Genomic DNA, 27974 nt, shown 5'->3' with positions numbered 1-27974 from the left:
ACAGAACCCACCACAATCGCTGTGAAGTCCTTTCAACCTCTGTTTAATACATTCAGAATAAAAGCAACAATACTCAGATACACACGGGCCAACCACAGACACACTGCACGGGAGGTTATCGTTCAATATCAACACATTTAAAACCTTGACCTTCAACAGGGGATAAAATAAAAAATGGTTTTGTAATGGGTTTCAGTGGAACCGAAACCATTTTATGGAATCCCTGCCCAGCTGGTAAGTTCTTCCAGGCCCCATCACTTACATTTCCCAACCGCAGAGGCCGTCAAAATCCACAGGAAATCTCATCGCATATAATACATACTGGTCCACGCAAGACCCAAACTGGGAGGCACCTCGTTTTGGAGGGAAGGAGCACTGTACAAAAGGGTTGCTCGACAGTCGAGTTGCCCCCATCTGCTGGTCAGAGAAAGTACTGCAGGGTGGCCCCCCCGGCATTGAGGACACGGCACCCACTGGTCAACCTTAAAAGCATCAAGTCACAACGACGAGAGGATTTATTTGGTTTCCATGTCACTCATCAACGATGTGAGAGTAGAGGTATCGAGCATATCGTCAGAATGACTTGAACGCTAGACAGACATTCCCATTCTATGGTCTACGATTAAGCAACAAGGCACGAGGGGGCGTGCTACATGGCCGATATACCACGCCTAAGAGCTGCTCTTCAACACGACGCAGGGCTTATTGGCCATATTCCACAAACCCCGAGGTGTCTTACTGCGACTAAAAACTGGTTACCAACACAATTACAGCATTGGAACGGCTATCAGCCAATCAGCTTGTTGTAAACACTCCCAGATCAGAAGACAGAGCAGCCGATTGGTCAGCCCCTTTATATTTGGCAAAAGAACGGCGACCTAAGGCTGACCCTAAATCACACCCTATCCCCACTAATTCAACTACTAGACCTAGCCATGTTCAAAACAAGTGCACCAGATGGAGAGGCATGGTTTCATTTGAGACTTGGCCTCTCACAAAAGGTGATGTTCAAGGTTGCGGGTGAAACGTTAAACAATCGTCAGTCAACAGGCTGAGGCTTGAGGCAATGATGTACCCTCAGGAAAAGACCGTCGGGGTCAACAAGTAACTTGTGAATTAATCTTAACTCTCTCGAGTGCATTAAAGTAAATGGTGTCCACAGTTCCACACCCATTACCTAACATGAAAAGCTGATCCTGTTAAATCCAGCACCACACGCGCACACACGCGCACGCACGCACACACACGCACGCACACGCACACACACAATGGACATTATAACATAAGTGCAAAAGCGCCATCTTGTGCTATGACATTATCAGAACCGTTTGGAGTCCATCCATTCCACGTCATCGGTTTTCTCCAGAACCCGATCCATTTGGCCATCTCGTTTCAGTCCAGGTTGTTTTTTTTTGGCACCCCTCTTCATGTCTTTTAATTGTACCACCAAAACACTCCACTATATTATGCATAAACAAAAAAATATATGTTTCCCATACACCTTTATCAGTCCTGGTGATATACATATCTTGCTCCATTTAATAAAGACTGAGTGAAAAAAATCACTTTTCTCCCAGTAGATTCTTCTAGCTCCGGTCCCAGTAACACCCAGGCAATCAGTCAGATTTTGGCATAGGCAGTCACTATTCAGCGGTGTGAATATCAGCTACTGTTTCTGCCATAATAATCATCACTGTCGTCATCATGTGATATGGAGATCCACCACCACTCCTGGTGAAACACCTGGGGTTTCAGTCCATTAAGAGCAGGCTGTGCATGTCCCTCTGTTTCTGCATGCGTGTGTGTGTGTGTGTGTGTGTGTGTGTGTGTGTGAGAGAGTGTAACTCGCTAACGATTGAAGGACAAGGCGGCAGTTTCCATGGCGATCAGTGAAAGGAGCGCATTTCTGTGGTTATGTTGAGTGGGCCGTTTCCATGGATACAGGGATGGGTTGGGAGGCTGTTTCCATGGTGACAAACCTAAATCGTTGCATGACTTAAGGCATCATATCAGATGGCTGGTTTCTTCTCCTGAGGAGTGAGGGAGCAGAAAGCGACACATGAGTGACACACATTTGAATCTTCAAAGCGTGCCCCGGTCCGGTGCGGGGAGATCAGGTTGACTCACCTCGCAATGACTCTGTCTCCATGGAGATCGTGACAGTCTCAGCTGGAACACAGAGGCGGTTGCATTAACTACAATCATCCACCTTCTTCAGAAGAACATTTTAAATGGGGGACAGGGTCCGGACCGGACACTTACCGGACCGCATGGGGTCACATTCCTGGGGTTTGGCCACGTGGTTGTCCTGTTGCTCGTTGACCTGGAGATGGTTCTGAGACTCGGTGAGCGGACAGGTTTGTCCATCGCCAGTACTGGGAACATAATCATTGATTTACAAGCCTCTGATAACGCACAGCAGGAAACCTTTTGATGATGTTATACTGAATGAATTTCGGCTTCTCCCATGTGAGCCATTTTTGTTAGTACAGTGAATGACCTACGATGTTTGCTCTGATGTTTGCTTACATTTTATTGGCCTCTGGCTGCAGGCTGACCGTGGGCTGTTCTGGGTCAACGCTGACTAGCCGTGCTGGGAAGGTCTGTCCGTCTCCCTGACTGTCCCAGTACATAAAAACACAGGGTGATTCAAGCTGAATGCTAACTGGATGAAAGCTGTGGTATTCCACACCATATACCCAAATTGTATACACTGATGGCCCCCCCTCACCCAAAAAAATAGGAAATTAAGTCTACAAGGCAAAAACATTTTGGATGAAGTAAAGAGGTCTGAATACTTTCCAAAGGCACTGTACACATAGAAATGGTGGGAAGGAGAACAATTATTTAACCCTCTCTCTCTAACCTGGTGAAGATGGGAAGCAGCCACAACTTCTTCTGGTCTCCAAACACCTGGGCAATGTTCTTCCGGAAGCCCAGAGAGAAACCGTTCTTATCAGAACCTGTCCTGAACACGGGAGCTCTGAACGCCTCTAAGGAAGGGAAGGAGCAAGTAAATGAGTGTGTGAGAGACCATGTGGGTTTAGACGGACAGTGTGTGTGTGTGTGTGTGTTACCTATGGTGGACCTGTTCTTTCCCACGAGCCACAGGTGGTAGCTGAAGAGGGAGAGAATGCTGATACAGAACATGGCCGCCACAAAAAACAGAAACAAGACATGGAATTTGGCGTGAGTGTCTGGGAGTTCATTCTGAGGAGAGAGGGGGGGGGGGAGAGAAGGAGAGAGACTTCATGTCAAAAACCGTGTAGAGGGAAAGGTGGTGAGACAAACGCAGGGCGCCTTGGTAACCACTTACATATAAAAACAACTTTATTTAAATCCACAAATAACACACACACACACACACAAAGTAACTATATATTCCACAGGTGTACGTCACACACAGCAACAGCATAGTCGGCTGGGTTACCTTGGGGCAGTGCTCTGCCGATTTCCTCCGGCAAAGCTTCAGCACAAACAGAGACAAGACCGTTAGACACCAGGTGAGGACAGAGTGGGAGACACAGGGCGGAGAGGGAGAGAGATGGGTGGAGAGGGAGAGAGACGGGCAGGGCGGAGAGGGAGAGAGATGGGTGGAGAGGGAGAGAGACGGGCAGGGTGGAGAGGGAGAGAGACGGGCGGAGAGGGAGAGAGACGGGCGGAGAGGGAGAGAGACGCGGGGTGGAGAGGGAGACGTGGGTGGAGAGGGAGACGCGGGGTGGTGGAGAACGACTAACAGGTCCAAGAGGAGTCAGGTGACGTGAGAAAGAGTCAGGAGGGCAGTGAAGTGGAACGGACGAGAGGTGCTTCCCGCCACAAAAGGTGGGACGTGTCTGACATATAGGAGATGGCATGTTTGTTTTTAACTCTCTATGTTACTGTTGTACTCCTTTTCTTTTTGCACTACAACATTTTTATTGAGATGAATGAGACTTGATGATGCCAGATTTGCATAATATATTTTTATATTATGCAACTCGTTGCTAGTGTGAATAGAACATTGTTTTCACAGTTTATGTTCACGTTAATCCGACAACATTGTGCCCATAACAATTGATGTGGTCTAAATAGGCTCAAACTGTCCCATTGACTACTTGGATTAATACAATAGTGAGAGAGTGAGAACGAGGGTGGTCAGAGCAGAGTTTAAGAGGGACAATAAAATGAGTCCAGCAGGTAAATGAATAAGCTCTCCTCATTAAGCTGGACGGCGTAACGTTTTAGCCTATCACTCAAGAAGTTGTAATTTACAAGGATGTGTTCACTCTTTAGTAGACTGCCAGAGAGCAGGTAAATGTTGAACTGGAAAGTGAAATGGGCTGAGAAGTTAATGTCCCATTCAGGTGACAGACTGACGAGATCCTCTGGCCTGACATGTTTTTCTTGGCCCCACGCCAGAGGGCCATTATCACTGCCGGGCCCCATGTCCGAGTAAGGGCAAAATGTCGATGTGAAAAGCTGGGAGAGAGGCCAGCCGAGGACACAAGAGAACACAGAGCAGAAAGACAGGAAATAATAAAAAAAGAAATGGAATGAAAGAAAGCGAAAGGAAGCCGAAGAAAAAGAGCAGTAAAGCTGAAAGAACAGTGCTAAAAGGAGCTCCGTGAGTTTTTAGCAAGCGTTCCAACAACGCCGGCCAGGAAATCAATACATGAACATCACAGCCAATCACGACACCAGCGGTGAGTCACACGGTGGAACAACACCATTCACTATCACTGGAGATTTTATGGACATTTTCAATGAAACACTATGCTAAAATGTAACGTGTAGAACCTTCAATCAGCAGGATGTGGAACTAGTGGCAACATACACACATTAGCAGCCACCTTGACCATTCTCTCACACACACACACGCTCGCACACACACACACGCTCGCACGCACACACACGCACGCTCGCACGCACACACACGCTCGCACGCACACACGCACACACACACAAAGGCGCGCGCGACACCAGAACAGATGCAGTCTGCAATGAATGTCTGTGCGACAGATGGAGAGGACCAGAAAGCAATACTTACTGTCCAGAACTTTATAAAATACTGAAGAACGGTGGCTGCGATGAACAAACAGTAGATCAGAGAGTAGCACAGGAACAGAATGAAGAACTTGTAGTTGGAGAATCCCACACAGTTGTTCACCCTTGAGAGAGAGAGACATGGGGTTATGACCCGAACATTAAAACAGTCTGATCTACTGTGAAGTTCAGCGAGCAGGCAGTACATACCAGGGGCAATGATGATCCATCTTCAACACACACCTAGTACATTGAAGAGGAGAGGCGGAGTCAGATGAGGAAGGGGTGGAGACAGGAGTGTAAACAGAAAAACAGACTTACATGGAAGAGGCGGAGTCAAGAGGAGGAAGTGCGAAAGATGGTGTAAGCAGGAAATAGACTTACATGTCGCAGGCAGAACAGTGGTGGCAGCGGTCTGGTTTGATCACCTGACATCGGTCACAGTAGCGGATGGCTGCACACAACAACAAAGCAACAGGTCTGGTGAGCTACACACTCAGGACGGTGTGGATCAATCACCTGGGAGACGGACAGACATACCTCCAGCACCGGTACGGGTGTATAGGGGTAGATTAGTAGCGGCCCTCCACAGGATCTCCTGCTGAGTCTCTGGTCTCTCCTCCCTCACGTACTGCTCCTTCTCGGCTTTGGCCAGGCAGAACTGACAGGAGACCGAAAGAGACGGAGGGCAGAAAGAGATAGAAAGAAAGCAGAAACAGGTATATTGCTTCCAATTGTTGTCAATCTATTTGCAACTGGCCCCTCCACCTGTATTAGAATGAAGTTTCCCCTGGCAACACCAGTGGTATGGAGCTGTGAGTTCACTGTAGATACTCTGGGTTATTTGTGTTAAAAGACCGGTTACCTCTTTGGAGGGCTTGGCGGGCCTAGTGAAGATGGTCTTCCAGTAGGACCACACAAACATAACGAAGGACAGGTGGAAGGACATCATGTAGATGACTGCAACAGATATCGGGAGACTGTCAGACATACCGTCACATCAGGCTTTCACAAAGCAGTAGCACAGTCCTCACATTCATAAATGTAGTCAGATTTCATTGATAGAAGGGCTGAGCCTAATAACGTCCAGTGTGTTATAGTCCGCTGTTCAGACAGCTCCATTTTAGTTTTGGTGTCATGGCCCAAATGAAAGAAAAAAAAAAAAGCAGCTTTCCAAAGTCTCATGGAATGAAGGCCTGTACTGAATGCCACTAGACAGATAAGAGCTTCTGCTGAATGACTGAAATTTAAGAGCAAAATAAAGGTCACTGTAAGCTACAGAAATCAAAACTCCTTTCTAGGAGATGTTACAGGATTTTCTCTATTGTTTGTGTTGGTATGGCAACTGATGCTTGAATAACCGCGACTCCTGTCTAAAACTATAAGTTACAGTTGGGACAGTCTCGTTGTTTGTTTACTCATTTTAAATGATTCAATGATGACCTAAACGAAAGCATTCAATTGCAAGGGAATTTTCATAAAAAGCAGAACCACATTAACAACGTTAAAATATAAATTAAGAACTTAAAGGTCTTTCGTTACAGTCATTGGTGGCGGAAATGAAATAAACAATGTCCAAAGGAAGTGTAGTGTTCCTTGTAAGCCTGCCAGAAATTGCACATAATTTACAAAATGTTCTAGTTCTTCCTTACAACATCCGACATTTTGCTCAGTAGTCAAAAACATTTGAGGGAACATTGGTTACAGCCCTAGTCCTATTTCAGAATTGTTTTCTAAGTGGACCCCATACTGAGCAAAACCATACTGAGCAAATGCAAGTCTTTAAGTCCGAGTGAAGTGAGTCATATCCGATTTTTAACCCATCTGATACCAACAGGTAAGAACATAATGGAATCGTATGTCAAGGCACATAAAAAACAATATATACTACCAATTCGGATATAAGGGTATGTGACTAATATCTGAACTGTCATATCCGATTAATTTGGTCCAAAGTGTTTTTCCGTCACTGATTATGCGCCTTGCTGTCCGACTCCTTCACCTGTCCACAACGACCGCTCCTGGAGACTCATAACCATGACAACGAGACAGTCAAAAACTGTGACGTAACGAAGTAACTATTCAGAATGATTTATAATCACAGGACTAGGATGTAATTATTTAAGTTAGTATCATACTTACGTATTTCAATAAAGTGTGAAATACATATACAAGCAATAACTTAAATTTACGGTAATCTTGCTTGTGGACAATGAACATGTTCACTAGCTTTCTCCCAAAGCATATTTGCCACACGCGTTGCCATGACATTTACGTTGTTTGGCGCGAGTTACATTAACCTGAAGTCTAAAGCATCTCAGTTCGGACCTCACTGTCTGTACGCAGACAACGCGGAGGTGGCCACTTAAACCGCGTTGGAACAGAGAGTATTACAAATCGCTTTATTTTTTATTAAACGGATTTGAGCATTAAGAATAAAATTGTGAGAAAAGCAGAATGGTGTGTTTGTGTGTGTGTGTGTGGGTCCAATCTAAGCCCTGTCTAGCCAGAGTTAATATGGTGTATTTCTTTCATTCACCAAATAGACAATCAATCCCATCCAACAGACACTACTTACTCTTTTCTCCTATGCTGGGGATGGTGTCTGTAGAAAGGAAGGGAGGCGATAAAATAATGTTAGGGTTTGTATTTCTTTTTTGTGGTTGTTGGATAAAGCACAAGCACATCCCTGTGAACATTGTTAAATCAGTGGCTAATTCTTTCAAAACCATGCTTCCTTCATATATATTAGAGTAACAACTGTCAAAGCATCAATTAAACAAGTAAATATGTTTCACACATTTCAGAAATGTGTAAAAAAATATATATGTTTTACAAATTTCTCAGATTTTGGTTTCGGACTGCAGAATCAGTAAGAAATCAGAAAATAATGCCTAAAATCTGCAAACCACGCCCTTAAGACACGCCCACTTAAAACAAATAGAAAAACATCTTACCTTCAGTCCCTTCATTGATTACTTTAATAGCTAGCTGTATTTTTGTTAGTAGGAAACCCTTAAAAACAACTGTCTAAAAAAACTGATACCACAAATTGGTAGGCTAGCGTTATGCTAATACCTGAGTAATGACATGAATACCTAAGTGCACGAAGCCAGGATTGCTACAATTTATTAAGCTAGTTAAAGCGCTTACTGGGCAGGATCCAACTAAATAGTTAGTTATCGAAAACCTGGAGACTCGTGGTTATGTCGAGTCAATTCGAGAAACGCTGCAGTACCAGGTAATGATAGGTATACGAAATAAAGCCAACCCTTTGTTACCTAGTTACTATAGCTAGCTAATTGCTCCATTGACTTCCTGTGGACTGTAGTAAAGCTGGCTAGGTATGTGTCCCAAAGCCGAACGACACTCGCAATAAAAAGCATTTTTAGATACTTACAAATGCATAGCTCAACGACGTAAGCATAATAAGACCAACATACGACTAGGGCGATAAAAATCACAGGTATCCAAGCTAAGCCCCGTTGACAGCATCTCAGTATATGAGTGGGCGCCATCTTTTTACTCTCCCACCAAACCGGGTTTTGACAAAAACGGATACCAGTTCTGTCAAGTGGTACTTTTCTTGGTAGGTTTGGACAATCTACACTGCAGGTAATGATAAAGTGGCATGTTATGATAATTAGGTTAATGTTTGTGGTATCTAAAGTGCCAAACAAATCAACTTTTGACTTCCAGTTCACAAAAGCTGTATTAGTTCTAGTCATGACTACAGAAGGAAGTATTTGCATGACGTTTCGGCGAGGACACTCCCGGGTGCAGTTTGTTTCGTATTTGGTAGGGTGCGCTAGTGTCCCACCCTAAAATGCTGTCCTGTACAGCACGACATAGACTCATAAAACAACCAGGAAAAGATCTCGGGGTAAAACTATTTGTTGCTAATTGTCAAGATCTCGGGGTAAAACTGTGTTGCTAATTGTCAATTGTGTGATGTGATGTAAGTGACTGGAGAGTAGTGTGAACGTTTTCAACCTGGATGCTGTGAGTAACTTCGCATGTTTTCACTAGTTTCCACTTTGGATGAGTTAAATTATTCATTCCTTTAACACTCCCTATGAATCTATAGAACTGTACAAATTAACTTCTAAGTCTCTTGCTGAACAGACTACAAGCAATTATATCTGAATTATTGGCATGAGTGACATCCATGCACATACTTAAACTCTAACTATGCAGCCATGCATGATAATCCCTTCCCCAACACCAATTTACACTTGTTTTGTGGGACTCCCAGCCCAAAGTCAGTATGCAGTGGCCTGGCTCAGAACCCAGGGTGCAAGGACGCTGCTGAACAGCAAAGCTACGCCTCAAATTGCTTCCTCTACGCTACTTGTGAGCCTATATCTTCTCCACTATATTTACGTATCAAAAAATCTGAGGCATATTAAGAAAAATCCTGATTTTATAATTGTTTAGACTGCGCTGGACTAGATTACGCTGGTCTGTAGTCCAGTCAAGTGTGATCCAGCTATGTGGGGTTCTGGACCAGCACAGCAGTCCTAGCCACCAGAACATTCTATAGTTTGGGAACAACTGCCACGTCAGCGCTTTTATTCTAGAAATGTTGTTGACGCTGTAGCTATGAACAGCACAAACAAACCTTACAACATCAGTCATTGACCGACTGGCCCCCATAAATCTAGATACTCCGAATCATCATTGGAAAATGAATATATATCAGTTATCCCCACAGACCATCACAACAGCAATATCGGGGTTTTTTTCTCAATGAAGAAATCCTTATTACCTATGATTATTTAAGCACCCATCAAAACCACACATCCAGCATATGGGTGGTTAAATGTGTCTCGTCATGTTTAGAGAAATGTGTTAATTCAGGGTAAAATAGACTACATGTGATTATACTAGAATATATGTAACTGGAGTGTGCTCGATAAGACTCCATTGAGTTATTAAAGACAAAGGTCTGGTTGGGGGAGAACCTGGATAGTTTATATATTAGAGAATGTTGTGAAGGTTGGGATGGACAGGAGGAAGGCGGGACCTTGGCAACAAAACTGGCCTAAATGAAAAGCGAAAGGAACTTCCACCACACACAGAAGGTGGTCTGATCATAGGAAAGAAACATTTCTATTTTGAGATTTTAAAAAAAACGATATTTTTTTTTATATAAAGCTGAACAATTGTGAATATTTTGTTATCTTACTTTTTGCCCTCGAATTGAAATGGATCCTCAAAAGTATTTGTTGCGAATTGGTTGTAATGCGGTTCCGACTAGACAAACGCCGACCCTGGATACGCTCCGACGCGTGCACCGTTGTCACCTGATGGCTGTCCCGTTTGAGAACCTTACAATTCACAGCCAAGGACGGGTACTACTTGCGCTCCCAGACCTGTATCACAAAATCGTTGTCCGCCACCGCGGAGGTTTCTGCTTCGAGAACAACGGGTTATTCTCTTGGCTTCTGACGGAAATGGGATTCGACGTCACCATCCTATCAGGACAGGTGAAAAACGCCATTACCGGGCGGTATGGCCCGCCGTTCGACCACTTAATCTCCATGGTGACGCTAGGAGGGCAACGGTGGCTGTGTGACGTAGGATTTGGAGGGGCAGGATTCGAGTTCCCCATTTCCTTAGAGACGGCAGAACTCCAAAAGCAGGGTCACAGAATGTACAGGATCAGACAGGAGGGAAAGATGCACTTTCTTGAATGGCAAGATGAAGAGAGAAGTGAAACTGGAATCTGGGCAGAATTATACAAGTTTACTCTGAATCCACAAAGCAGAGAGGACTTCACAGAGATGTGCAACTACCATCAAAGCTCCCCAAGCTCCATCTTCTTCTGCAAGTCCCTCTGCTCCATCCTGAAACCCAATGGGAGGCTCACGTACATGGGCCACAGACTGATCACCTCTCATTTCCCCTCAGGGGAAAGTGGGAATGTGACTAAAACCGTCAGGGAGCTCACAGATGAAGATATTCCTGACATACTTAAGGAGGACTTTGGAATCGAGCTGGACTTTCCACTGGTCCCAAAGGATGAAGCAATCACACCGCCCACAATTATGTACTGAATATTTTGCATCTCCCATTTTATAAAATGACAAGAGGGCACAAAGAGACAAATTGTCAGTTTGATTTAATAAATTAATATACATACACTTTTTAAAGATGTACAATGGTAATTTGCATTAATCCAAGTCTGTCCAATTTCAGACAACCCTTGTCTGCATCCAAAGTATTTACACATGTACAATTCTCAGGCAGCACTTAAAAACAAGGCATGAACACGACTGAGAACGACAGAGTGGGAGAACACAGGAGAAGGGTGGTTTCACAAAGGTCCAGACCTCTCACACAAACTTGACTACTCTGGGATGGGATTTGGGGGCGGGACAGAGCTAGCTGCCCTAGCCTTGCGCTCATAGTTGACAAGCCGCTGGCCAACCAGGTACCTGCAGGGAGACCAGGGGAAACAGGGGAGAAAGGTCACATGTCAGTCACAGCTTAGAGTGAGTTTGCAAAGGGTTATGGTAGGATGTGTGTGTGTGTGTGTGTGTAACTAATCAGCTGATCAAGGCCTTGAATAGTTGAATCACCAGTGGTCATGCTGGGCTGCAACAAAAACCTGCACACCCAGCAGCTCCTGAAGACTGGGGTTTAGAAATCAGTCCCTGTACTAGGAGCTCTTAATGAACATGAAGAGTACAGGCCCCCGTTATATATCTTTAAAAAGTTAATTCTTCCTTTCGACCAATTGGACAAGACAATGCCAGGTCTTGAACAAGTCGCTGTGACCGTGTCCAGTAATTTCTAAAACAGTGATAACCCAGAGAAATAAATAAGAATGTGTACAGGGCTCTGGAGAGGGGGATCTTTACTTGTCGTTCTTGATGTGTTCGTAGAGGCGTTTGAACTGTCGTATCTGGAACGACAGGATGCCGATGATGGACACGACCATCAGGAGGAACGGATAGATCCTTCGCTGCATCAAGATCTGCATCTCCGGAGTCACACCTGAACGCAGAAGTAGGAGTGACCACACGAATTCAACAGGATCTCTATAAACCCCACGTCCCACGAGGAGCACATGGTTACACAAGCAGACGTTTAATAAACGTTTTGAAGACAAAAATATGCTCAAAGTCCTGGCCTCCTCAACTGCCCGGTGACAGACCTACGGCGGGCATGATCAAACCGCAGAGTCCCACCCCCCCCGGTCACTGACCTATGGCGGGCACGATCAAACGGCAGAGTCCCGCCCCCCCCCCGGTCACTGACCTATGGCGGGCACGATCCCCGCTGCGATGACGTAGGGGACACACAGGGACAGCAGCAGCACGGAGATGACGGGGGCCGCCAGCTTACGGATGATAAAGTACAGGTCAATGTTCCTGATGCCATTGGCGTACACCTGGGGAGGGAGGGAGTGCGTGTCATTGCTTGTCCCGTATAGCTTACACAAGCGCCAAAGAGACGAATGCGGCATTGCTGAATTTACAGGCAGTTTTCATTGGCTCTCCTGTCACAGGTTCGATCACAAGGCAGAACCTGACTGAATTGTCACCCACCTGCTCGATGACAGTCTTCAGCCACCATTGGGGTCCCATGAGGGTGATGGCAGCGATGATTTTGGCATGAAGGACCCCCAGAGCCCAGTCCTACACACACACACATACACACAGTTATTTGTTTATTCAGATCCCCATTGCTGCTATTCTTCCTGAGGTCCATGTAAAAACCATGGAAGATTAACACACAGCATCCAGAAACCCACCCACTACATTACATATACGTCTGACCCAAAACCCAGATCACCCTCCCAGATTCCGTCATACCCACCCAGATCCCGTCATACCCACCCAGTACCCACCCAAAAAAAAAAAAAAAACATGGTTAAAATGGTGCGTTGCACGACAACACGGCACACAGCCACGCCCACAGCGCCAGCGTACCTGCCAGGGATAGAAGAGAGGCGTCTGGTCCAGGGGAACGCGGAGTGGGGCAACGATGACCAGCTCAAACAGCAGGCCCAACAGCAGAGGGATAACGCCAGCAACCAGCAGCGCCACAACCAGCGTCTTCAGGATCTACACACACACAAACACGCGTTACGTGATGTATCTCTGTGTGAGTGTATTGTCGGCACAGGGTTTCCGGCAGGTGTTACCATGAGCGTCCACTCCTGGGCTTTGAGCATGATGACGGTTCGTCCCTGGGGCATCCAGGCCAGAAGAACCGTGGCGCCACGGATGGACAGCCAGCACACATACAGGCCGCACGCCGCCGTGTACAGCTCATGGATCTTAGAGCTCCCCGTCCAGAACGACATGAGCCAACGCCCCGCAAACACTAACACACACACACACACACACAATACTTATGAAACTAGAACTGTGTGTAGGTGTAGAACAAGTCCTTAGTGAGATTAATCACTTAACCAAATGTTATTTCATTTAGAAAACACAAACTCTGGTGTGTGTGTGTGTGTGTGTGTCCATAACTGCGTCTCACCCGGTAACGTCAGACACATCAGGCTGGCCACCAGCAGGGTTACACACATGAAGCCTATCAGCAGAACAATCTACAGGACGGAGAAACACACACTGTTGGATGGTATACAGAGACACAGCTGGTCTACAGTTCCCCTGCTTTAATATGGCCTAAGGGGCAGGAAAACAATGACCCGCAGGGGGAGAATCTGGCCACAAGGCCACTCTTGGGTTTTGGCTAATGTGTGGCCCTCCCTTGAATCCTAAAATCCGATGTGGCCCTCAAGTCGAAAGGTCAGCCCCGCCCCAGTCCGGCATGTAGGGGCTAAGTAGGTAGTATTTCAGTCACCCTGAAGGGGAAGCGTTAAAGGACTAAGTGGGTAGTATTTCAGTCACCCTGAAGGGGAAGCGTTAAGGGACTAAGTGGGTAGTATTTCAGTCACCCTGAAAGGGAAGCGGTAAGGGACTAAGTGGGTAGTATTTCAGTCACCCTGAAGGGGAAGCGGTAAGGGACTAAGTGGGTAGTATTTCAGTCACCCTGAAGGGGAAGCGTTAAGGGACTAAGTGGGTAGTATTTCAGTCACCCTGAAGGGGAAGCGGTAAGGGACTAAGTGGGTAGTATTTCAGTCACCCTGAAGGGGAAGCGGTAAGGGGCTAAGTGGGTAGTATTTCAGTCACCCTGAATGGGAAGCGTTAAGGGACTAAGTGGGTAGTATTTCAGTCACCCTGAAGGGGAAGCGTTAAGGGACTAAGTGGGTAGTATTTCAGTCACCCTGAAGGGGAAGCGTTAAGGGACTAAGAGGGTAGTATTTCAGTCACCCTGAAGGGGAAGCGTTAAGGGGCTAAGTGGGTAGTATTTCAGTCACCCTGAAGGGGTAGCGTTAAGGGGCTAAGTGGGTAGTATTTCAGTCACCCTGAAGTGGAAGCGTTAAGGGACTAAGTGGGTAGTATTTCAGTCACCCTGAAGGGGTAGCGTTAAGGGGCTAAGTGGGTAGTATTTCAGTCACCCTGAAAGGGAAGCGTGGTGGTCGGTGATACGGCTGGAATCCTACAGGTCCGCCCTGTTGCAGTATGGCCTGATGGGCTGCATGAAGCCCCTCCCCCACCGCAGGGGCGGGGTTATCGTTGTTGTTGTTGTGGTGGCCAGGAGCCGGGTTGTTGTTATTGTTGACAGGCTGGTTGGCCTCGTTGTCCTCCTGTTCTCCGAGCAGGTAGGAATGGAGGTCCCTGGAGCAGGGAAAGGGATGGAGGGCATGATAAATTGGGTTGGTCAGGCTTCCGACCTCACCACAGTACTGAAATGGCTCTTATAAAAGTTATTAATTATATACAGCTGAATACTGATTCAGTTAAAATAACAGTTCTGGTTCAGTTATTTGACACTGTAGATCATAGAACACTTCTAGACAGGCTGGAAAATTGGGTGGGACTCTCCACAACAATCCTTAATCGGTTCAGATCTTATTTAACTTTGTTACTATTGGTAATCATGAATCTGATCGGACCGCTTCTGTTCAATCTTTATATGCTACCTCTTGGCTAAAACAACAACATTAACTAACATAGCTATGCTGGAACCGTATGACAGCAGCTCAACAGAATAAAGAGCACATAAATACAGTGGATATAAAAAGTCTACACACCCCTAATAAAATGGCAGATTCTTGTGATGTAAAAGAATGAGACAAAGATAAATCATGTCAGAACTTCTTCCACCTTTAATGTGACCTATAACATTGCATAAGTGTGCACACACTTAAACTAATACTTTGTCGAAGCACTTTTTGATTTCATTATAGCACTCAGTCTTTTTGGGTAGGAGTCTATTAGCATGGCACATCTTGATGTGGCAATATTTGCCCACTCTTCTTTGCAAAAGTCAGATCTGTCAGATTGTGAGGACATTTCCTGTGCAGAGCCCTCTTCAGATCACCCCACAGATGTTCAATTGGATTCAGGTCTGGGATTTGGCTGGGCCATTCCAAAACGTTAATCTTCTTCTGGTGAAGCCATCCTTTTGTGGATTTAGATGTGTGCTGTGTCGTTGTCGTGCTGAAAGGTGAACCTTCTTCTTCAGCTTTCTAACAGACGCCTGAAAGTTTTGTGCCAAAATTGCCTGGTATTTGGAACTGTTCCTAATTCCCTCCACCCTGACTAAGGCCCCGATTCCAGCTGAAGAAAAACAGCCCCAAAGCATGATGCTGCCACCACCATGCTTCACTGTGGGTATGGTGTTCTTTGGGTGATGTGCAGTGTTGTTTTTGCGCCAAACATACCTTTTGGAATTATGGCCAAAAAGTTCAGCCTTGGTTTCATCAGATCATAACACATTTTCCCTCGTGTTTTTAGGGGACTTGATGTTTGTTTTTGCAAAATTGTGCCCGGGCTTGGATGTTTTTCTTTGTAAGAAAAGTCTTCCGTCATGCCACCCTACCCCATAGCCCATTCATATGAAGAATACGGGAGATTGTTGTCACATGTAGCACACAGCCAGTACTTGCCAGAAATTCCTGATAGAATGTTAACCAGGACCAAGAGAACAGAGCACATCACTCTGGTTCTTAAATCTTTGCACTGGCTTCCAGTCAGTTATAGAATAGATTTTAAAAAGTGGTGCTTTTAGTTTATAAATCACTGAATGGTTTAGGCCCTGAATTCATTTCTGATATGTTACAAACTGAGCAGGGCTCTTAGATCCATGAACTGTCAGCTAGTAGAGCCCAGAGTCCAAACTAAACACAACGAAGCTGCGTTTAGCAGTTATGCTGCACACAACTGGAAAAAACTACCAGAATATCTCAGATGTGACCCAAACATATACATTTTTAAATCCAGGTTAAAGACACTTCTCTTTTCACACACCTTAAACATAAGCACACTGTTTAGTTGTACAGCTTTTATAGCTTCCTCATGAAATCTACCAGTTGTTTATATTTTGTTTTTATTCTAGTTCTATTTTCTTATTCCATGTTTTATCATTATGATGTTTTATTGTAGTTTATTGTTTTTATACTAGTATTTTTTTATTCTATTCTTTATTGTATTACTATATTTCTATTTTTCTAAATAAAGCACACTGAAATGTATGAACTATGTATACAAATAAGCTTGTGCGTGCGTGCAGACTCACAGCAGGTACCCGGCGCTGACGGTCCAGGCCCGGACCAGGCCTTTGAGCCACTGGCGCGTGTGACCCTGTTCCAGCAGGGCTGGCAGAACCACCTGCAGCAGGAGCAGCTCCAGGGACAGCTCACTGACCGGGGCGTCGCTGCAGGGAGAGAGAGGGAGGTCAGACAGCACTGCCCTGAGGAGGGGGAGGGGTGTTGGAGTCCTGGCGCATCATACCTGTACAGCATGACATTGTAGGGCAGGAAGGCCGGGAGGACCAGCTTGATAACCCTGATGGGGAGCCACAGCATGAGGAGGACAATGGAGCCAAACACCACCTGGCGGGAGGAGGAGGAGGAGACGTGAGACACACCGCCAATGACGACGCGCCCGGACGAATCAAGAGGCGGATTAATGAGTGCCGTACCACGGACAGGATGAACCGGCGGAGGTGTCGGTAGATGGGGAGGTGGATCATCTCCTGGACCGGGTTGAAGTCCGGGTCGTTCAGGTTTCTCAGGAACCACAGGACACCGGGCCTCAGCACCTGATCCCACACGGCAGGAACCAATCAAAACCCAGCTACAGCAACGCAAGCGGTGGACACACTCCAATGGATACTACAATCCTCCTATAGAGCTTGAGAGTAGCTCCAAGTCCCAAATGCCACCCTATTCTGTATATAGTCTAAAGGGTACCGCAAAACAGGGGCCCATTGGACCCGGGTCTGAACTCTGGTCAAAACAGCACTGTGTAAGGGAATAGGGTTCCATTTGGAACGCAGACCCAAGTGTGCGCCCTGCGCCCTACCTCTCTCAGTAGGAGGATGAAGGAGGCGAAGTAGAAGACGTAGACCATCCCCACCAGCCAGTGGAGGAACATGGTTGTGCCCGGAGCAGACTTAAAACTCAGCTCCCTGTCCTTCAGGGATGCATCGAACATCTCCTGCAGAACAGATGGAGGAAATGTGTAAGAAGGAAGGAAAGATGAAGCAGGGTTAGAAGCAGAGGGGGAGAGATGCAGAGGAGGAGGTGTTTCTGAACATACTAAGGAGCAGATGTCAAGCCACCAGCCACAGATGAGAGGGAAAACTCCTATCTCCACGACGACCAGCAGAGACACCTGGAACCCACACAAACACAAAATGGTTTTACTATCCAAGTGAAGGCCGAACATTTACTACAGTAAAATGTGTATCCCAAATCCCCAAACCTGACCTATATACCTACACTTAACCTAACCTAATACAAACTCCTAAACCTAACCCTTAATGCATAAAGGTAAGTGAGCGTTTCGCATTAATAATAAAAATAAAAAACACACATTTGGATTAGAAACCAACTCGCTACCTTGACGACAATGTAGCAGACACCCAGTAGCCGACGGGACCTCTGGAACCTGACTAGAGCAGCCAATCCCTGAAAGAAACTGGTTAAGGACAAACAGACTCCAGGGAAACAGACATTCAAAGCAAGTGAACCCGGGCAGTGGGTGGTAAGGATACGTGACACAGGATGAGCGTCATGGCCAGAAGGATGTACCCCACAATGGTGGTGATCAGGCCTTCAAAGTGAGAGGCTTGAACCTGGAGGGCAAGACAAACGCATTCACTTTGTTTGCACAGCCGACTCTGTTGAATGTAGAAAGTAATGCCTGTCTTCGTACATAAAATTTATTTTAACAAATACACTGCTCTGTAATTTTAAAACAGAGCAGTGTATTTAAGCTATGAAGCACGAGGGGGTGCAGTATATGGCCAATATACCATGACTATGGACTGTTGTCAGGCACAACACATCGTGCAGAGATACACGCCATTAGCCTTGGTGGATTGGCACTAAACCCTGAACACCAAAAAAGGTGCTGCTATTATAAACCGCTTTCCATCACAAACCAATGCAACAGAGGACAGTTAAAATGTGTAATTTGGCACACTCATGGTATATGGTCTGATATACCCCGGCTGTCAGCCAATCAGCATTCAGGGTTCGAACAACCCAGTCAATAATAGAGAATGTTTCTTACATATTCCTCAAAGCCAAGTCCCACGACGGAGAAGTGACCAATGTGATATGGACAGAACGCTGGAAAGAATAACAAAATGCATCAAACCTCCTTGGTTTTTGCCCTAGTCATACTGGGATAGTTTTAGAATGGTACCACATTAGGAGGACCTAGTGTTCATCAGTGTACTCACCGAAGACCAGGATGAAGAGAGTGTTCAGTGAAACAACCCAGAACACATGCTCCTGAAAGACAAGAAACAAAGAAATATTGCAGTACCTGTAGTGCTAATATAGCCTATACTAGCACTGCTATGGGCTATTAGCACAAGTATCTCTGTATAATTTATTATATATTTCCATGACAATATATTAAGAAATTTTTTTTGATACTGCTGCAATGCCAGACTACATGTTTAGAGGAAAGAAAACACGGCCTTTAAACAAAAGAACCTCATACCAACTGTAAAGCATGGAGGCGGTGGCATTATGGTCTGGGGCTGCTTTGCTGCCTCACAGGGCCTGGCAAACGTACCATCGAGCCATGAATTACATATTGTACCAGGTCAATTATTGAAAAGAACGTGAGGCCCCTCGCCAAAAACCTGGTTTGTCTAAAAGCTCATCACACTTTTGCAGTGTCTAATAGGCTCTGTGCACAAGCGTATGGACGAACTTCCGCTTTAGCCAGATGTCGGCATATCATTTTCCGGTTTACTTAAGGCGATTACCCACGTTGCCCAAAATGTCAGTTTTTAGTAGATGTCTCCAAGACCTGCCTAAAATAAGCATTAGTGATGTCCATCGAATTGTTGATGCCTGGTCCCCTGCTCCAACAAGCAAGCGGAACAATTGAAACTAACCTTCATTCAGCCTCTTCTAACCTGAATTAAGCTTAAAATTCCATAGCCTCAAAAAAGCACCAAAACAAGTCTCCTCTTTTATTTTATTACTGTAACCTCATTTCACAACGAAACTGAAAAATAACAACTGGCATAGAAAGTAAACATCTGGTCCTATATGGTATTAATTGCGCTTAAAACTGCGTTACGTGGAAGTATATATATTAAAAAAATACCGCCTTTTCTGACTATTTCTAGTTTAGCATTTGATGTGAATGGCACAAGCCATATTTTATTAAAAAGAGGACATTCTCCTGATTAAAATGATGCCCCACTTGTACCTTGACACTTAAATGAGTCACGTACATTATATTTCTTTTTTTCCCGTACAACAGCATCACTCATCTTGTTGTGAGTTTAGGTGTTTACTAATGCGGATGAGTATTAGTAAGTAAACCGGAAACTGCAATGCCGACTTCTAGACAAAAGCGGAAGTTTGTCACTACGCTGGTGCACAGAGTCTATTGTAGGCTAGTAATTTACTCCCCTTTAGTGCTGCAGACCTTCTAAAAGTAATTTCTAATCAACCCAAACGGAAAGTTGTCTGTGTTCTACAACCATTGCAACCACAAATTATACACCTTTCCAATTCCTTCACAAGGGTCCTTCTATGGAATCCTAACCCTGATGTCACAAACTCCGCCCTTTGTGGAAGACTCATACATGCGGTTCCATCCTCAGTGTAAATAATAGCCCATACTAGGGGTGTGAATAGAAACTTACTAAGAACACCAGGGAGCCATCAAGTCCGAGCATCTGAGGGTTGAGCAAAACATTATGAGTTGACAGTCATAGACGAAGCTGTGTCAGTGAGTTTATTTCCAAGATGCCTTGGAAACTAAATATAACCAGTCTTACCCTCTCCCAAGTAAGCTCCTCTGCTGCTCTGTCCCATTCTAAAGCATTCCAGTTCATATCATCTACAAAAACAGAGAGAGATCGACAGAGAGACAGACAGAGAGACACAGAAAGCATATAAGTTAGAGTTGCTGTAAGTGACTAGTCAGTGGGGTTTGCGTGACAGATCAGCCTCTTCTACCTTGAGCTCCATTGTTGGCCTCTGCATCTTCAGCCGCCGGCCCTTCCTCTTCCTCGTTGTCTAGTTCCGGCTCCTCCCCCTGCTCTGGGGGGCCGTCCGGGGCCTCTGGCTGCGCCTCGTTGTGAGCTGGGGGATCAGCGGGGGCAGGGGGTGCGGCAGCAGGGTTTTCGGCCGCTCCCGGTCCTGCAGCCTGAGGGAGGATTGTGGATGGGTGGAAGTGTTACTGTCAGGAAGCATTGGTCATATCGAGAGACACACACACACACACACACACACACACACACACACACACACACACACACACACACCCCCACGTTATGCCTATTTGTCCAGTAGTGGTCACAGCAGTGCTATAAGAGCAGAACCGTAAATACCAGAAAAGGCGATTAGAAGAGATCATTTAGTAACACATTAACATGACGCAAATCTGAATATTTCGCTAGACACCATTACACACGTGTGTTAAAGTGGATTGTGTTAAACGTTTCTTGTTACGTTTATTTCCACTACATAATAGCATCTAAGAACTGTGTTGCTTTTGCCACTGGCCGTTTTAACAGCTTAATTAGCCAGTAATAGGCTTACTAGTATCAACGAACTTACTACTGTGAATAGTCATAGGAATTAGGGGCGAATTTGTTTTGTGCCATTTAGTTTCATTACACAACAATGTTAGTTTTTCTTTCATTTGTGAATGACACTGATACAATAACTATCACTTTTTTTTCAAGTGAAAAGAAGAGAGAATAGTGGAAACCCCTCCTCTTTAACACTTCTTGGCTGGCAAAATATATAAAATGGTGTGAACTATAAAGTTAAACATAAAGTATGAACTGTGTGGAGTGGCAGTTTCGTAACTAACAGGTGTATTAAATGCACGACTAGTTATCCAATAGGGATGCAATTATCCAAATCGCCAACTTACGTGATTTTCAGCTCCAAAAAAAGGTGAATGAGATACGCTTAACGCGAGGCAACGGACATGCATCATATATCCGTAATAGTTTCTTTTGCGGGTGCTGTAGGTATTTTTGTAGATTACTTAAATACCTGGACTAATTTTGTTTAAATACTTGATGGTTTTTCAATGTTAGTTTGAGTTAACACTGCAACTGCTAGCCCAGACATCTGCTTCCAGTTAGCGAGTGGCACCAAGATAATGTTCCACATACACAACAGCATGGTTATGAGAAGTTTTGGCTTCAATTTCGGTGCCTACAAACAAACTTAAAATGAGAGGAAATATACCTCAAGGGTTGAGAAATGTTGCCTAACTAGCTGTGGCAATGGCACAAACATGGCAAACGCCATTGCATTAAATGAATAGTTAAATGTTTTGACTCAGGCTGCACCTTCAAATTTGTAATAAGTGTAAAATAAAAAAAACACTGTACTTTAACTCGATTTTTATTCAGTTTGATAGCACAATATGTAGGCTATGATCTCTATTTGTGAGATTATCGACGCTGTTTATACCCATGTTGAAAATTGCAAATCATAACTAATTGCAATATTTGTAAAAGAAATCACAATTCAATATTTTATCCAAATCATCCAGTCTTATGTGAGAGTGAACCTATTTAAATTGTGTTATGGTAATACTAACACTGAGTAAAAATAATTCTGGTAGCAACAGTTAAGAACTGTGTGTCTGCGATGTCACTAGTTTAGGTGCTGGCAAAAATGGGAGTGTGTGTGTGTGTGTGTTGCCCTCCCCCAACAGGCAGTGTGTGTTACCTCATTGGGCTGTTGACCGGCTGCATTGGCCTGGGGCTGCTGTTGGTGCTCCAGCCACAAGGGGGCGCCACCATGGACAATCTGTTCCCGGAGCCAGACCAGGCTGATGAAGGCACACAGCGTGCAGGTCACCACGAAACAGCCCTGCAGACAGTCAGCCAGCAGGTTCTCTCTGCAGGGTGGGACAAGAATGAGCTCTCTAAAACAACCCCCCCCCCCCCCCGCCCACGTCTGAGGTGTCTGGTTGCAGGTGCACGGAAAACTAGGCTTTAGGTGACAGCGTAAAAAAAACAACACTTGAAGTGATAACAGAGAGAGAAGTTGAGGGGTTCTGAGGTGGGACGGTGGGGTGACTACACAGGGGCCTGCTTATGGGGTTAACTAGTTGATGCAATATAACAGACCAGCATAGTGGTTAACTACTTGATGCAATATAACAGACTAGCAGTGGTTAACTAGTTGATGCAATATAACAGACTAGCACAGTGGTTAACTAGTTGTTACTAAAGCCAGTGTGTCAGTGAAGTACTTTGGTCAAATACATGTTAAACTAATAGGCCCGATGAAGCAACCAACCCAGCATGTTGGTCTTTAACTGAACATGTGATTTATTTTAGATATAATTCCAATCCTAATACAGATGATAAAATCAATGTGCCTAGTTCATAACACTGACAATAGAACACAGATTGGTTCATGTTTAATGTGTCAGAAGGAACAACTACGTATGAACTCACGTAGAGAGCATGTCCAATGGCAGCGTCAAGAGGGAGCTCACAGAGCCAGTAAACAGACACTTGTAGATTCGACCTGAGAGGGGGAGAGAGAGGGAGAGAAGCTATAGGAGGAAACACTAGAGGGATACATAAAGGAACCCTGTCCTTGATTAGAAGTAAAGTTTCCCTTGGCCCACTTCCATATAAACAGGATAACAAGGTTCTAGAACTACCGTCTCCTATATAGACAGGATAACAAGGTTCTAGAACTACCGTCTCCTATATAGACAGGATAAAAAGGTTCTAGAACTACAGTCTCCTATATAGACAGGATAACAAGGTTCTAGAACTACCGTCTCCTATATAGACAGGATAACAAGGTTCTAGAACTACCGTCTCCTATATAGACAGGATAACAAGGTTGTATAACTATCGTCTCCTTCTATATAAACAGCATGACAAGGTTTTAACTGTGGTCCACTTCTAATACTTTGTTGTTCATATTCCTACGTGAATGATAATGTATCTTAGGAGCAATGCTGACATAACGGTGTGTGTGCGCGTGTCACTCTACTCACATGCTGTGAGGGGGACCACCCCCAGCCATGCGAAGGCCACCAGTGTGTAGTGGAACCAGTATCGTATGGCTGTCCCCACACTGGTCAGCAGGCCCGCACAGATGTCCTGGATAGGCAGGCGGGAAGGCATGTCTGGGGAATAGACTAGAGCACAGCACAGGAACAGAGAGGGGGGTTATGACACTTATTCCTGTTCAATGCTTCAAGTTCACTCAAGTAGCTGTGAATGCAGGATTCTTTTTTTTTTACCTCACAATAAATTACACTCACTCCTAAAAGGGGCTATTTGGCTGGCAACGTAGGACATCCTGTCGAAGAACCCCTTTGAGTAGAACAGATTTTTCTTCCCCACAAGCATTTTCAATGACAGAGCACTCCAGAATACCGTCAACCCCTAGCCTCATGCACAACTACGGACCGACACTGGGCAACGCCAAAAGCAGGTACTTACTTGGTGTGAATGCAAACCTGTGCTTGCATAATTCACAGTACTCCTTCCTGCTGTGCTTCAGCCACTGCACCAGACTGTAAATGGCAACACGAAAGGCAAGATGTCAGGACATTAGCACATAACGCGTTGGAACAGCAGCCCTGAAAAAAGCGCCTTTCAAGTAGGCCCATTTATTCTGCCTTCGGACTGTCATTGTAAGACTAACTCTGTTAACACATACACACCATGACAACTAGTGCACACTACGGCTCCTTAATTACAGCTCAAAGAAAGGGTTATTACTGCTCACTAAGGCCTACAGGTTAACAACTAAATACATCTGTGCTGCGTGCCAGTAGCGAGGCCTGGGCTATTATGCATGTGGCCTTGAACCGGCCCAGTGACTAAGACGTTTGACCCATAGGGCGCGTCTCCAGATCTGAAACATTATGCCCGGAGAGGGATTATGTTGATTACACTGCATCACGTAGCCCTGGTCGCAGACCGCGTCGCAGCCGGGCGTCTCAGCAGCTCTCCAAAGTGCTAAAAAGGAGCTGTTAACTACATTACAGTCCTTCAGTGGTGATCTGGTTACTGCCATCACTTGGGCCTGAAAGCCAATAAGTGGCATGTCAGCAACTTCTGACTCAGTCCCACCGGTTTTCACAGCAATAACAAAAACAGGCCGTTTCAGAAAGCGTTGACTGTCACCCCCGAAAAGCGAGGGTGGGCCTAAATGTCTTGCCTGCGCCACTGACACCGCCCCCCCGTGTGTTTGTGTTCCTGTGTAATTGTTTTGCCTTTGCGAGATCGACGCTGCAGAGAAAACAGCTCGGATGGCAGAAACATACCGGAAAGTGGGGTGGTCCCTTGAATACGGGCCAAATCCATTGCCTCAGGAGAGACTGGGGAAGAAGCTATTATCTGTGCTGTGTCCCTATAACAACATTACATTCTACTGACTCAATGGCTCTGGAAAAGCATGGCTATAAATGGCGTCAGGGGTACAGCCTGACTGTAAGTACAAGGCTTGTACATTGACTTATATTTAACTGCACTTATAAAACAATATCCAGATCCAAATTCAACTGCCAGCATTGTAATGGCGACAGTCACTACACCCAGCCAAACTGGAGCTGCTCATTAATTCATCAGAATGGGAATGGAAATATAGCATTATTATTTGGGCGCTGAATTAATGGTTGTTCATACATACACTGCCGCTCAAAGGTCACTTAGAAATGTCCTTGTTTTTGAAAGAAAAGAAACTGTTGTTCATTCAAATATTAAATCGATCAGAAATACAGTGTAGATGTTGTTAATGTTTTAAACGAATATTGTGGCAGGAAATGGCAGATTTTTTTAATGGAATATCTACATAGGTGTACAGAGGCACATTATCAGCAACCATCACTCCTGTGTTCCAATAGCACGTTATGTTTTCTAATCCATGTTTATCATTTTAAAAGCTTAATTGGTCATTAGAAAACCCTTTTGCCATTATGTTAGCTCAGCTGAAAACTGTTGTGCTCATTAAAGAAGCAATAGAATTGGCAGACTTCTTTAGACTAGTTGAGTATCAGAAGCATCAGCAATTGTGGGTTTGATTACAAGCTCAAAATGGCCATAGAAAGAGAAGTGGAAGGCCCCAGGGCACAACTGAGCAAGAGGACAAATACATTAGTGTCTAGTTTGAGAAACAGACATCTCACAGGTCCTCAACTGGCAGATTTATTAAATAGTACCCACAAAACACCAGTGTCAACAGCAGCAGTGAAGAGGAGACTAAGAGGCAAAGAAAAAGGAATATCTTAGGTTGGCCAACAAAAAGAAAAGACGGGCAAAAGAACACAGACACTGGACAGAGGAAGCCTGAAAAAAAGTCTAAGTCTGTAGTGTTTGGATCACAAAGAACATTTATGAAATGCAGACCAAATGAAAAGATGCTGGAGGAGTGCTTGACAGTATCTGTCCAGCATGGTGGAGGCAATGTGACACTCTGGGGTGCTTCGGTGGTGGTGAAGTGGGAGATTTGTACAGGGTAACAGGGATCTTGAAGAAGGAAGGCTACCACTCCATTTTGAAACACCATGCCATACCCTGTGGACTGTGCTTGATTGGAGACAATTTCCAGCTACAACAAGACAATCACCCAAAGCACAGCTCCAAACTATGCAAGAAGTATTTATGAAAGAAGCAGTCAGCTGGTATTCTGTCTATAATGGAGTGGCCAGAACAGTCACCGGATCTCAACCCTATTGAGCTGTTATGGGACCAGCTTGACCGTATGGTACATTAGAAGTGCCTATCAAGCCAATCCAACTTGTGGGAGGTACTTCAGGAAGCTTGGGGTGAAATCTCTTCAGATTACCTCAACAAACTGACAACTAGAATACCAACGGTCTGCAAGGATGTAATTGCTGAAAATGGAGGATACTTTGACAAAGGCAAAGTTTGAAGGACAATTATTATTTCAATGAAAATAATATTAACAATTAAAAATAAAGGATACTTTTTTCTAACCTTGTCAATTACACTACTTCATATTAATTTAGCTAGATTTCCTTTTCAAACTAATTTCATGTATGTTTTCATGGAAAACAAGGACATTTCTAAGTGACCCGAAACTTTTGAACGGTAGTGTATACATTACGTAGTCCTCATCCACTTTGTACGCCGATACTCTGCTAGAGTTATAAGTGACTGAGGCGGAGAGACACTCACCATTCCTGATGGATGAACTTGATGCTGCCGGTGCAGACGCAGGGGTGGTATAGGGGCTTGTCCGCGGTCCCTTCCGAACGACACACGCGACATATATCGGCTAAACATGGACAAGACAAGAACAGATTAGCTAAATCCAGAGAGATTGACCGAGAAGACTTCCCACACACACATTATTTACATGTATGGTAGTCACCAGTGTGGTTATCGAACTGACTGTTCCAAACATTTCCAGTTTTACAAAACAATACTGTACCTAGCCAGAGAGCTAATAAGCCATACACACTACCAAGACAGATAAATGGCAACAGATGCCATGTGGCCCTAAGTAGGTTTCATTCATAGTACAGGGGGCTAGTTAGATAACGTTAGCTACATAGCTAGCTATAGCTGAGATAGCTAGTTAGCATGTAAACGGTACTAATGCTATCCGCGCCATTATCCATCTAAAATGTTAGCAACACTACAGTAGTTGGTGGCTACGTATAGATTATTCATACACTCGACTGATAGTTGTTTGTTTAAGCTAACTGATGTTACTGCAAGGCAGTCAGTCGAAGGAATACTTTTAGCCAGCAGGCGATGGCAAGGTAGCTAAGCTACCTCTACAAAGCCAAAAGTGGTCTGTAAATGTCAGTTACTCTAGGTAGCTACCTTCATCCGCCATATCCATCGTGCAGGATGACCCTCTGTCTGGTCCTCTCTTCTATAGCAGTCGCAAACCCATCCACAACGCGGAGGCCAGTGTTTTCAGACGATTTTGATCAAACTATCCCGAAGTCGGAAACATTGACAATCATAAAATGGTGTCCACTTTGAACACCTAGCTAACAAAACAGTGCAGAATTAACCCTCTGGCTTCGTCGCTACACACTCGGACGGATCTTCCTTTCCACTGTAAGGCCGATCATGTATGTTGGACAGGTAGAGATTTTCAAAAAGAGATCAATAGCTAGCAGATCTTCTTGTGAATTTTACACCACCAAGACGGCAAATTTGATGTACTCGACACAACCAGACAAAACATTAACACTGTATGTGAGTGTGCATCACTTACTGGCAACTGCTAAGTCTTCCGGATTGGATGTTCTTTCTGGCACCCACATCGATAGCGACATCCTGAGGGATTGAACAGTTACTACAGCATATCATATCGTCACGTATGTGACCAAAACTATTTTCTTTAGATTAATGTCTGATCAGCTACTTTACCCCGTTCTAGCCTTTACAGTTTATCT

General features: G+C 44.8%; 3 protein-coding genes across 5 annotated transcripts; 1 reads left to right on the top strand and 2 right to left on the bottom strand.

The window, feature by feature from the left end:
- Positions 1 to 27: 27 nt before the first annotated feature.
- LOC105019633 (palmitoyltransferase ZDHHC20) lies at positions 28 to 10292 on the bottom strand. Of its 3 annotated transcripts, none has more exons than XM_010885962.4 (14): positions 10211 to 10292; positions 7601 to 7627; positions 5888 to 5982; positions 5563 to 5683; positions 5407 to 5476; positions 5233 to 5265; positions 5027 to 5147; positions 3431 to 3466; positions 3078 to 3210; positions 2867 to 2993; positions 2530 to 2619; positions 2263 to 2375; positions 2128 to 2169; positions 28 to 2030 (listed from the first exon to the last, which is right to left on the bottom strand). In XM_010885962.4, exons 3-14 carry the CDS (start codon positions 5972 to 5974, stop codon positions 2005 to 2007), a joined length of 999 nt encoding a protein of 332 aa, XP_010884264.1. In that variant the 5' UTR covers positions 5975 to 5982; positions 7601 to 7627; positions 10211 to 10292; the 3' UTR covers positions 28 to 2004. The 3 variants fall into 3 exon arrangements, with proteins under 3 accessions (XP_010884264.1, XP_010884262.2, XP_010884263.2); XM_010885960.5 differs by lacking the exon at positions 10211 to 10292 and adding an exon at positions 8423 to 8898; XM_010885961.5 differs by lacking the exons at positions 3431 to 3466; positions 10211 to 10292 and adding an exon at positions 8423 to 8898.
- On the top strand, positions 10098 to 11181 carry LOC105019632 (arylamine N-acetyltransferase 2-like). The gene is given in 1 exon segment (NM_001311046.1): positions 10098 to 11181. A coding segment is annotated over 1 exon segment (852 nt). The 5' UTR covers positions 10098 to 10229; the 3' UTR covers positions 11082 to 11181.
- On the bottom strand, positions 11130 to 27825 carry LOC105010167 (E3 ubiquitin-protein ligase MARCHF6). Its single transcript, XM_013139749.4, has 26 exons — positions 27391 to 27825; positions 26737 to 26836; positions 24034 to 24107; positions 23583 to 23726; positions 23026 to 23098; positions 22289 to 22460; positions 20552 to 20741; positions 20371 to 20432; positions 20236 to 20268; positions 18805 to 18856; positions 18633 to 18691; positions 18112 to 18192; positions 17957 to 18025; positions 17655 to 17729; positions 17418 to 17552; positions 17035 to 17154; positions 16845 to 16945; positions 16630 to 16767; positions 14507 to 14726; positions 13522 to 13591; positions 13178 to 13359; positions 12963 to 13097; positions 12579 to 12668; positions 12289 to 12421; positions 11889 to 12024; positions 11130 to 11462 (listed from the first exon to the last, which is right to left on the bottom strand). Exons 1-26 carry the CDS (start codon positions 27407 to 27409, stop codon positions 11375 to 11377), a joined length of 2751 nt encoding a protein of 916 aa, XP_012995203.1. The 5' UTR covers positions 27410 to 27825; the 3' UTR covers positions 11130 to 11374.
- Between the last annotated feature and the right edge of the window lie 149 nt (positions 27826 to 27974).

The sequence above is a fragment of the Esox lucius genome, chromosome 21, assembly GCF_011004845.1.
Source record: "Esox lucius isolate fEsoLuc1 chromosome 21, fEsoLuc1.pri, whole genome shotgun sequence".
Lineage (NCBI taxonomy): Eukaryota > Metazoa > Chordata > Actinopteri > Esociformes > Esocidae > Esox > Esox lucius.
Note: the sequence above shows the minus strand (reverse complement) of the source record. Positions and strands in the feature narration are given on the sequence as shown.

Bases quoted from the DNA above. Each gene is read 5' to 3' on its own strand.
- LOC105010167 (XM_013139749.4), bottom strand. The intron at 17,553-17,654 runs GTATGTTCAGAA...TCTGTTCTGCAG, and splicing joins GGCTTGACATCTGCTCCTTA to GAGATGTTCGATGCATCCCT. The intron at 13,098-13,177 runs GTAACACCTGCC...GTGTGTGTGTAG, and splicing joins CCCAGGAGTGGACGCTCATG to ATCCTGAAGACGCTGGTTGT.
- LOC105019633 (XM_010885960.5), bottom strand. From the start codon at position 8,774: ATGCAAATACTTCCTTCTGTAGTCATGACTAGAACTAATACAGCTTTT. The intron at 3,211-3,430 runs GTAACCCAGCCG...CTCTCTCCTCAG, and splicing joins CGGCAGAGCACTGCCCCAAG to AATGAACTCCCAGACACTCA. The intron at 2,620-2,866 runs GTTAGAGAGAGA...GTACTGGGACAG, and splicing joins CTGCTTCCCATCTTCACCAG to TCAGGGAGACGGACAGACCT.